At 43.6% G+C, this 11,843-nt stretch overlaps 1 protein-coding gene across 1 annotated transcript in view; it reads right to left on the reverse strand.

Annotated features, from left to right (window-relative positions):
* LOC115084718 (aryl hydrocarbon receptor repressor-like) overlaps nt 1-7,544 on the reverse strand; it is a 304,930-nt gene extending 297,386 nt beyond the window's left edge. The window contains exon 1 of the mRNA XM_029589943.1: nt 7,435-7,544. Within this exon, the coding sequence (XP_029445803.1) occupies nt 7,435-7,483 (49 nt within the window). The 5' untranslated portion in view covers nt 7,484-7,544. The remainder of the gene's footprint in view (nt 1-7,434) is intronic.
* Between the last annotated feature and the right edge of the window lie 4,299 nt (nt 7,545-11,843).

Below are 11,843 nucleotides of genomic sequence, written 5' to 3' on the forward strand. Positions count from 1 at the left end.
TAGTGTGGTTAAGGAGAGATAACATTTATTTATTTATTTTAAGTTTTTCTATACCGGCATTCGCAATAGATATCGCATCATGTCGGTTTACAATTAACAAGTGGATAGGTAACAAACAAGGTAAAAAACTAACATTTATCTTAATAATAATAATAATAGTTGTAGTAATAATAATGATAAAAAACTTTAAACAAGAGAAGGTTAAGGTATGCAGTTACAATAAAACAAGGGAGTAATACAACTTGGAGCATAGAAAAGAAGCTGGGGATTAAATAGAGAGAACGTAAATGCCAGTCAATGTGCTTAAAGCATTAATGAATTGTCCTTGTGAGGTAGGGATATTAATTATGCGGTAGAGATATTAATTACCAAGAATAAGGCAAAGTCTGAGCGCCTAGTTAATAATGGAATAGGATTCCATTATTATGTTAATATTAACATGTTAATCAAACTGCCAATCCTAGTCCTAGGAATTATTAATATTACTCCCTCAGATCAAGTACGAGACCTAGGAATGCAGGTCAATGAGAACTTCACTATGAAAAATCATATAAGCAAATTAATCAAAACAGGATATGCCAAGCTGAGAATATTACATTGGCTGAAACCACTGTTAACAATACAGGACTTCTGAACTGTCTTACAAACACTAATATTCTTGAACTTGGACTACTGCAACTCCCTATTACTAGGCCTACCCTCAGGTCTTCTAAAACCACTACAGTTAATTCAAAATGCCTCTGCTAGACTCTTATTAGGGACAAGGAAATTCGAACACATCACCCCCTCACTGATAGCACTGCATTGCCTTCCTATACAATCCAGAATTCATTATAAAGTATTAACTCTAATTTTTAATATCATCAACAATACTAACCCATGTTTACTAGGAGTTATACTTCAACTTTATACACCACAAAGAGCTCTAAGATCACAAAGTGAAGGACTTCTATTAGTTCCTTCTACTCGGAACACACACATAACGCAAATAAGAGACCGAATATTTTCCACAGCAGGCCCCAAGTTGAGGAACTCTCTTCCAGAATCACTACATCGGATAACAGAAAGAAAGAGTTTCAAGTGAGAACCGAAAACATGGCTCTTTAGAAAAGCATACAACTTAACAAAATATACCAATATGCTAATAATCTCAGTGTCAATACCAAAGATAATGTTAGTGGAGAGAGCAATAAGTAATGCACCATGTAAAAATGTTTGTAAGTAGAATTAGAATCGGTATTTATTGTTGTGTCAACCTAAAAATGTACAAAATATGAACTAGCTTATATCCTTACTATTGTGATGTGCTATATAAAATACATGAATAGAACATATATTTATTGTAGTTTTAACCTAGAATGTGAATGTGAACACACTGTATGTGATTGCTTGACAAGAATATGAATGCTGATATTAACCATTGTGATCTTTTTTTGGAACAACAGTATATAAAATGCCTAAATACAAATAAATAAATAAATAAATAGATGTTTTGTGATTTTATTCTTTATAACAGTTTCCACGATTTGTTCCCAGTATTGAATTCAGGCTCACCAGTCTATAAGAAAATTTCTTTACAAATAGGGTGGTGGATGCATGGAACAGCCTCCAAGTGGAGATACTAGAGACAAAAAACTATCTGAATTCAAGAAAGCATGGGATGAATACAAAGGATCTTTAAGAAAGTGATGGGAATTGTAAAGCTAAATTAACTGGGTGGATGGGCAGACTAGATATGTCATATGGTCCTTTTCTGCCGTCATGTTTCTATGTTTCTACAATAACAGAAAATTAATAAAAGGGTTGAGGACAAAATTTCAGGAACATGAAATCTTTAGGAACAGAGGAATAAAATTACTTCATGTTTCAGTTGCAGTCTCACTAGGAGCTCACTGAGTTATAAATAAACAGCATAATCCCTGCATCTAATTCCTCTTTTTATGCATCCAAGTATGTTTTCATGTAACACTCATGGAGACAATCCAGCAAACAATAAGTCATCCAATAAGTTTTAGATACTACTTTTTTATTGCACTAACCTAATAGACTTGTGACCTGCATTTGAGAGTTATGCTCTCTTCGTTGGATCCAGTGCAAACAGGCTGCACTGATCTAATAAAAGGAACAAACTCCTCAGAAACTAGTACATAAGAAAATAAGAAATTGCCATACTGGGTCAGACCAAGGGTCCATCAAGCTCAGCATCCTGTTTCCAACAGTGGCCAATCCAGGCTACAAGTACCTGGCACGTATCCACTAAGTAGATCCCATGCTACTGATGCCAGTAATAGCAGTGGCTATTTTCTAAGACAACTTGATTAATAGCAGTTAATGACTTATCCAAACCTTTTTTAAACCCAGCTACACTAACTGCACTAACCACATCCTCTTGGCAAACAAATTCCAGAGGTTAGCCTGAATAGAAAAATCAGCACCTATAACTTGTTGATGAATTATACCACTTATTTAAGCAAACGAACATCCTGATTACATCACTTTACTGATGACGCAATGAAACATGGAGGCAAAAACCAGAGAGAGATAATGTGGACATTGCAGCCTGTAAAAAAAGCAGCACAAAGCTATACCATAATTGCCTAAGACCAGACAATTTTGGCAATATCAGATCAGAATCCTAAACCCTACAGAGAAATGCAACATGATTTCTGGGGTATCAGAAAGGTGAGTTTATGATTTTTCTGCAATTTCAGGTACTCCACTGCAGTGGTTCTCAACCGGTGTGTCGCGGCTCCCGGTGTGTTCCACTGCCCCGCTTGTGCTTCTCTTCTCCCTAGGGGCGGGGCCGAAGAATGAAGAGACGCTGCGTGCCAACGCCAGCGGGGCCGAAGAACGAAAAGACCTGCGCGCCGACGTCAGCGGGGCCGAAGAACGAAAGAGACGCTGCGCGCCAATGCCAGCGGGGGCCGAAGAACGAAAAGACCTGCGCGCCGACCGTCAGCGGGGGCCGAAGAACGAAGAGACGCTGTGCGCCAACGCCAGCGGGGCTGAAGAACGAAAAGACCTGCGCGCCGACGTCAGCGGGGCCGAAGAAAGAAAAGACCTGCGCGCCGACGTCAGCGGGGCCGAAGAACGAAGAAGAGAGGACGCTGCGCGGCCAACGCCAGCGGGGGCCGAAGAACGAAAAGACCTGCGCGCCGCCGGCAGCTGAAGAAGCAGAGAGACCTGTGCGTCACCATCGGCGGGGCCGAAGCACAAAGAGATGCTGCGCGCCGCTGCCGGTGGCTGAAGAGCGCAGAGTCCTGCACGTTGCCGGCGGCAGGGCCGAAGAATGAAGAGACGCTGTGCGCCACTGCCGGCGGCTGAAGAGCGGAGAGAGACCCTGCACACTGCAGGAGGCGGCTGGAGAGACGTTGCGTACCGCGGGAGGTCAGGCCAGAGGTGGCTGAGAAGTGGAGGCCAAACAATGAGAAGAGGCTCCATGTGAGCTTGTGTGCTTGTGGTAGAATGGGTGCCTGGGTGCTTGAGTGAGAGCTTGTGTGTGTATGAATGTGTGTGTGTGTGTGTGTGTGTGTGTGGTAGAATGGGTGCCTGGGTGCATGAGTGAGAGCGTGTGTGTGTGTGTGTGGTAGAATGGGTGCCTGGGTGCATGAGTGCGAGCTTGTGTGTGTGTGTGTGTGGTAGAATGGGTGCCTGGGTGCATGAGTAAGAGCTTGTGTGTGTGTGTGTGTTAGAATGGGTGGCCTGGTTGCATGAGTGAGAGCTTGTGTGCCTGTTGTAGAATTGGGTGCATGAGTAAGAGCTTGTGTGTGTGTGTGTTAGAATGGTGCCTGGGTGCATGAGTAAGAGCTTGTGTGTGTGGTGTTTAGAATGGGTGCCTGGGTGCATGAGTGACAGCTTGTGTGCCTGTTGTAGAATGGGTGCAGGAGTAAGAGCTATGTGTGTGTGTGTGTGTGTGTGTGTGTGGTAGAATGGGTGCCTGGGTGCATGAGTGAGAGCTTGTATGTGTGTGGTAGAATGGGTGCCTGGGTGCATGAGTGACAGCTTGTGTGCCTGTTGTAGAATGGGTGCATGAGTGAGAGCTTGTGTGTGTGTGTGTGGTAGAATGGGTGTCTGGGTGCATGAGTAAGAGCTTGTGTGTGTGTGTGTTAGAATGGGTGCCTGGGTGCATGAGTGAGAGCTTGTGTGCCTGTGGTAGAATGGGTGCCTGGGTGCATGAGTGGGAGCTTTGTGTGTGTGTGTTAGAATGCATGCCTGGGTGCGTGAGTGGCAGCTTTATGTATGTGTGTGTTGGAATGCATGCCTGGGTGCGTGAGTGGCAGCTTTGTGTGTGTGTGTGTGTTGGAATGCATGCCTGGGTGCGTGAGTGGCAGCTTGTGTATGTGTGTTAGAATGCATTGCCTGATTGCATGAGTGAGAGCTTGTGTGCCTGTGGTAGAATGGGTGCCTGGGTGGGTGAGTGGCAGCTTTGTGGTGTGTGTGTGTGTGTTGGAAGCATGCCTGGGTGCGTGAGTGGCAGCTGTGTGTGTGTTGTTAGAATGCATGCCTGATGCATGAGTGAGAGCTTGTGTGCCTGTGTGGTAGAGTGGGTGCCTGGGTGGTGAGTGGCCGCTTTGTGTGTGTGTGTGTGGTTGGAATGCATGCCTGGGTGCGTGAGTGGCAGCTTTGTGTGTGTGTGTATGTTAGAATGCATGCCTGGTTGCATGAGTGGTAGTGTGTGTGTGTGTGTGGGTAGAATGGGTGCCTGGGTGCATGAGTGAGGCTTGTGTGTGTGCGGTACAATGGGTGCATGAGTGGCAGTGTGTGTGTGTGCTGTGTGTGTATGTGGTAGGAATGGGTGCTTGGGTGCATGAGTGAGAGCTTGTGTGTGTGGTACAATGGGTGCATAAGTGGCAGTGTGTGTGGTTTGTAAGTGACAGAGTATGTGTGAGCTTGTATGTAAGTGACAGCATGTGTGTGATTGAGAGAGACTGGTCAGGGAGGTGACTGGTGTGTGTGTGTGAGAAACAGAGACTGGTCAGGGAGGTGACTGGTGTGTGAGTGAGGAAGAGATACTAGTTAGGGAAGTTACTGGTCTGTGTGAGACAGAGACTGGTTGTGACTGGTTGTGGGCCCTAAGGAAGAGGACTGTGAGGACGGAGCTTCAGCAGCCACTGCTGCTTCTGGTGAGTGCTATTGGCCTGCAAGGGAAAGGAGTAGGAGAGTTGCTGGAGAGGGTAAGTAAAGGCAGCTTTTTAAGTTTATTTTTCTTGATTGATTGCCATTTTAATTATTGGGTGTTATGTGATGTGTCTGCTGTTTTGAAATATTTTGATATTTAGACAATTTTTAATAATTTTTATGAGTTTTTAATTGTTGGATGTTATTCTGTTCATCAGCTGTTTTGTAACATTTATTAGTATAGTTTTACAATTATTTCTAAGTGGGTATCTATAGCAGCTTGGCTTGCTCTGTTTTCCAATAGGAGGTGTATTAGTGTTTAGGGCCTGGTTAATTACTGTCTTTTCATAAGGAGGGGTATTGTGCTTGCCAGTAAAGAGAGTTTGCTTTGCTTTTACTGAGATGTCATCAGATCCAGAATATCTTTTTTTGTATGGTGAGCTGTACGGGTAATGCCCTAGTTCTGCTCTGCACCCATTTTGGGGGGTCGACGTGGTTCCTGAGGATGCAGAATGTATATTTACATTTTGTCCCGTGATGGTCACATGTTCAGTGTGTCACGCATGTGAGCACCATCTGTCAGGTGTGTCCCGGCCGAAAAAAGGTTGAGAACCACTGCTCCACTGCTTTAAATATTACTCTGTTAAACTAGTACAGACTCATCATGACTATCCTCTCACTCTCTTGACTTGAAAATATCCCACTTGTAACTAGTGAAAAAGTCAGCTTTATGACTATGCTACAAACTGACATTATTCAGAGTGGGATAGATTTTCAAAGGGTTACGTGCATAACCCCCAAAAACCTACCCCAAACCCCCCCTGCGCGCGCCGAGCCTATCTTGCATAGGCTTGGCGGTGCGCGCAAGCCCCGGGACATGCGTAAGTCCCGGGGCTTTCCTGGGGTGGTGTGTCGGGGGCGTGTTGGGGGGCATGTTGCGGCGGCGTGTCATCCAGGGGCGTTCCGGGGGCGGGGCCGCGGGTGTGGTTCTGGCCCGGGGGCATTCTGGGGGCGTGGCCGCGGCCTCCGGACCAGCCCCCGGACCGGAACATGGTGCACCGGAAGCCGGTCTGCGCGCGCGAGTTACGCCTGCCTTGAGCAGGCGTAACTTGAGCAGGCGTAACTTGAGCTGCCTTGAGCAGGCGTAACTTCTGGAATAAGGTAGGGGGGGTTTAGATAGGGCTGGGGGGGTGGGTTAGGTAGGGGAAGGGAGGGGAGGGGAAGGTACGGGGAGGCGGAAGGAAAGTTCCCTCCGAGGCCTCTCCGATTTCGGAATGGCCTCGGAGGTAACGGAGGCCGGCTGTGCAGCTCTGCGCGCACAGGTTGCCGATTTTGCTCAGCCTTGCGCGCGCCGATCCCGGATTTTAACGGCTACATGCGTATCTATTAAAATCCCGCGTACTCTTGTTTGCGCCTGGTGCGCGAACAAAAGTACGCGTGTGCGTAATTTTGTAAAATCTACCCCAGTGTGGGAAGGCCAGTGATCCATCTACAGATAACATTTCAAAGTCTCAGATTTCAGTACTTGCTGCCTGATATTCAGTGGTGCCAAGATGCTACTGCTGGCTATCCAGCACTATGCTATGCTTTCCCATGGTCATTTTCATAGATGATCATATCTGCCTCCAGGTGTTCTGGCATTTCAAATATGATAATTCAAAGTAAATCAGTTGGTGATTAAAATGTGCACAGAAAATTATGTGGATAAGAAAAATGAATATTTGGGTACTACTGAGTCTCCCACTGTGAATGATACAGTGCCAATTCTGCTAAATATACCTAGCTAGAGTGACCAGACTTATCCAGCTAACTTTAGTCAGGTTACAATTTAGCAACACCCCAGAAAATGTCAATCACCACCTCTTTATCTGACTCAGTTTTGTGTGGGTAATGAGTTACCCAGATAAAATATGCAAATCTTGGATTTGTCCAGGTTATTCAAACAAATCTTTTGACTATTGACCTCAGTGCTGCTAAGAAATAACAATGCATTATGAGTGAAATAATCAGAAATTTTGACATGGGTAAATGCATTCTCACCTGTGTAAATATAGTTTGAAATTTTTCCCCTTCAGTGAGGGGAGGGGGACAGGTCGGGCGAGTGAACACAAAGCATTTGAATATGCTCCGTGAGGTGCAAAGTTTGTGGATACAAAAGTACTCTTGTCCCGCCACAAGCTCCACATAGAGTTTCATTATTGCCTTCTAAATTTCTTCTTATTGCTATTTTATACTTATGTAGTGCTGCAATGTTGAGAAAAGTAAACACAGCTAGCTATTCTGTATATTTATGCCAGAGACATGCAGGTAACATACCTGACTCAGTCTGCACATCTTGCCCTTGCATGAACTGCTGAGGGTTCATGGCCCAGTGAAGCTGACGGCAGAACTCTTGCCGATCGTCCACATGAATATAATCATAGATGTTTTGCTGCATCATATCCGTCTGAAATAAAAGCAGGAAGTAATCTGTTAAACTCTTTAACATGCCTGTCCTTGATTGCTTTCGAGGATTACATGTAAGTTACGCTAATGTTTAATTTTGTCACCAGACAGTTTTGAAGATAATTTTTTCTCTAGAAATGCATGAGCCCAGTGTGACTCTGAACAGAATTAATTCTACATTTATTCCCATTTGCCTTCTACAGCCAATTATCATGATTATTATAGAAAAATAGTGCTGTAGACAGCACTATTCAAGAAATACAAATACATCAATGCACAGATTGCAATAATGATTTAAGACAAGTGATAAAGGGGACAATTTTATTTATTATTTATTTATTTAAGTTTTTCTATACCGGCATTCGTGAGGGTATCACATCATGCCGGTTACAATGAACAAACTTTGAGAGTTATGCACCTAAAGCTGTCCTTTTGAAAACTGAGTAGGTATAAGTGCCTAAATTTAGGATTAATAAAATTGGATGGCTCTGAGAGAGAAATTAGGGCAAGAATAAAAAGTTAGGCAAATAGCATTTATTTTCAGCACTAGGTTCTTAACTTAGGAAAATAAATCTAAGCAAATGAATTGTAGACCTAAATTTAGGCACCTAGCAGTCAATATTCAGTAAGCTGCCGATCAAGATCATTTACTTGAACATACAAGCAAGTTAGCTATGCTGTCTTGGGTGATGTCATCTGATGGCGCACAATGCAGAGCTCTTTCTAAGCTGCAGAGATCTGCTGCTCATGTGCGGCAGCTCCCACGAGATCAACGGAAGTTGAGTCTCCTCAGTTCATAAAAAAACGAGTACGGGACTATGTGTTGTGGAATGCTGAGACCTAAGCAGGGAGGAGGGCAGGTATGCATGGCTAATTCATCCTGCTATCTACAGAAAACACCATTTACGGTAAGCAAACTTGCTTTTTTTCAATCGATAAGGAGGCTGAATAACCATTGCTGTCTTGGGGAGTCCCAAGGTAAGGATTGCAATGACTTTCCCCTCCATAATAAGGAGTTTTTACTTTTTTTTTTTTTTTTTGCAATCCGTCCTCCTGGGCAGTAGTCTCGTTTCAGCTTGTCTCGCCAGGAGGCTTCTGAGGTCCATCATCACTTCCTTCAAGGTATCTGTTCTTTTTAGAAGCTCCTTTGTTCTTTGGTCTCTCAATGGATCCTGTGTTCTTGTTTATTCCTGCTTCCATTTGTTCTAGTCTTTTCGGTTCCTGTGTCCTGATGTTCCAGCCTAGTTGGTTCCTGTCTCCAGATGTTCCAGTTTCTTCAGGTTCCTGTGTCCCGGATGTTCCAGCCTTGTTCCTTGCCATGGGATCCATTCTCCAGAAGACCCCCCCTTGATTTTAAGCCTGAATCTGAACATGAATCTGAATCTGAATTCTTCAACCTGAATCTGAACCTGACTTCTGAACCTGAATTCTTGTCCCCCTTTGGAGCCTTGTTTCCGGTCTTCCAGAATTCCTCATCTCTCAGTCCTGAGCCTGTCCCGCTCTCCATGTGATCCGTGATCAGCCTGTTCAGGTTTTGTAGGGCATGCAGTGGGGCAGCGTGGTCTGCGACCAGCCCACAGGGGCTTATGTATGGCATGCCTAGGGGCAGTGACTTGTCTGACTTTTCAGTTTCCAGCATCTTGTTTAGTCCAAGTCTTCAGTGCCTTGTCCAAACTCTTCAGTTCCAGGGCCTTGTTTAGCCAAAGTCTTCAGTGCCTCATCTGATTCTTCAGTTCCAGCGTCTTGTCTAGCCCAAGTCTTCAGTGTCTTCATCAAGCTATGCCTATGTTCCAGTGCCATCGTCCATCCTCGACCTCCATATGTCCTGAAGTACTTGCCTTTCCCAGTGGCAGGTATGGAAGGGCCTTCGAATGGCCGGAGGGCTACCCCAGAGACCAGCATTGCGTTCCTGGGTCTTCTCTTAGTACGTATAGGCAGCGGAGGTTTGAGTGTTTCCTGACTCCGTGCCTCAGTTCCTGACTCCGTGCTGGACACACCTCGCCTACTATGGCTCATAACCTTGAGCTTGCTCTAGGGTTGCACTGTGGCCTAAGGGTTCACTCTTTCAAGCAAGCAACTGCATCCGCCTGCACTCACAACAGAATAGTACTGTTGATCTTATATGTAATTTTATCAATTGAGTGTACACCATAGCAAAACCGCATTGATGCCAACCATTGGCATCAATGCGTTCTTAGAATGTCCATTTTATGTGCAAAATTTAAACTTTGAAGATGACTGCTCAGGCTTTAGAAGTGGTAGAAGCTTCAAAGTCTGGTGGACCCAAATGATGAGCCCTTTCAATATGCAGTACACCATATTAATCATCTAGGTTAGAAGAACATAATAACATAACAGCATAAGAGATGCCATACAGGATCAGACCAAGGGTCCATCAAGTCCATATTCTGTCTCCAAAAGTGGCCAATCCAAGTCACAAGTACCTGGCAAAATACCCAAATATTAATAAATCGCATTCTACTAATGCCGGAAACAATCAGTGGCTATTCCTTATTGATTAATAGCAGTTTATGGACTACTCCTTCAGGTAATTATCCAAACCTTTTTTAAATCACATCCTCTAACAACGAATTTCAGAGCTTAAATGTGCATTGAGTGAAAAATAATTTTCTCTGATTTGTTTTAAATGTGCTGCTTGCTAAGTTCATGTATTATCCAAAAGGTAAATAACTGTTTCACATTTACCCATTCGAAGTACTTTCATGATTTTGTAGACTCTATCACATCCCCCTCAGCCTTCTCTTCCCCAAGCTGAACAGCCCTAACTTCTTTCAGCCTTTCCTTCCTAGGGTAGCCCGTTCCTTGCCCTTTATCATTTTGGTCACTCTTCTCTGTACTTTCTCCAGTGCAATTATATCTTTTTGAGATGCGGTGACCAGAATTGCACACAGTATTCAAGAAGTGGTCTAACCATTGAGTGATAACGAGGTATTACAATATCATCCATTTTATTTGCCATTTCCCTTCCTAGTAATTCCTAATTTTCTTTGCTTTTTGACTGCCATAGCACACTGAGCTGACAATTTCAATGTAATACCATATGTGATGCCCAGATCTTTTTTCTGGGGTAGTAACTCCTAAAATGGAACCTAACATTGTGTAGCTACAGCATGGGTTATTTTTTCCCTATAAGCATAAACTTTCACTTCTCCACATTAAATTTCATCTTGCTATATGGACACCCAATCTTGCAGCCTCACAAGGTTCTCCTGCCAATTTATCACAATCTGCTTGTGATTTAACTACTCTTAATAATTTGTAATCATCTGCAAATTTGATCACGTCACTTGTCGTATCCCTTTCCACATCATTTATAAATAATTAAAAAGCACCGGTCCAAGAACAGATCTCTGGGGCACTCCATGTTTCGTTTTTCCACTGAGAAAAAAAGACCATTTAACCGTACTTTTTGTTTCCTATCTTTTAACTAATTTGCAATCCACAAAAGGACACCATCTCCTAATCCCTTGACTTTTTAAACAGGTTTTAAGGCCTGTTTTAAGCCAGGTTTCCAAATGGGTCACCTGCGAAGTTTCCGGAATAGATTCATATATTCTCACCACACACAGATTGCTCCTCCTTAATCTATTCTCAAGATTATCAGGTTTCAATTGGAATCGAATCATATTGTGTATGCATAAGGACCCACATCCATCCACATTGTGTCATCTTGTCTTCAATGTCAGATATGTGCTGCTCTGCTGCTTGCACCTGTTGCTTGATCTCCATCAGCTGTGTGCTTAAGCCAGATAACTGCATAGAAATTAAAGTAAATTTCCCTTCTAATGCGCTAAGCACTGCTGCGGCCACCTCAGCGATTAACAGGTCTGAGTTATCAGAAGCCAGGCTGGAGTAAGATACGTCAGCCATTCTGAGATTATTGCCTTTCCTTCTGGCCTTTTCTTTTTGGGACGATTTAGTAGCCATAAGCAATGATATATTGAGAAGCAGGGCAGTTTTCAAAATTGCCAAAGTTCAGAAGATGTATTGAGCGAAAAATCATCCAGATCACGGCCCAAATACTACTCCAAAAGTAAAAATTAGAGGAGAGGGCCCTCGGTTAGCAAAGGGGGTACGTCCTCTCTCTCTCACAGAATCACATGATCTTTGAATACAAATATTTTAACAAATAAATAAATACATATATACATACATACATGATGTGCTGTATACCTTTGTTTTGGCAAGAAGACAATGGATAAGGATACTTTATTATACAATTGGTTAAAAATGCCCAACTCTGGCCGAGTTTCACCAAA

Source organism: Rhinatrema bivittatum, chromosome 2 (assembly GCF_901001135.1).
Source record: "Rhinatrema bivittatum chromosome 2, aRhiBiv1.1, whole genome shotgun sequence".
Taxonomy (NCBI): domain Eukaryota; kingdom Metazoa; phylum Chordata; class Amphibia; order Gymnophiona; family Rhinatrematidae; genus Rhinatrema; species Rhinatrema bivittatum.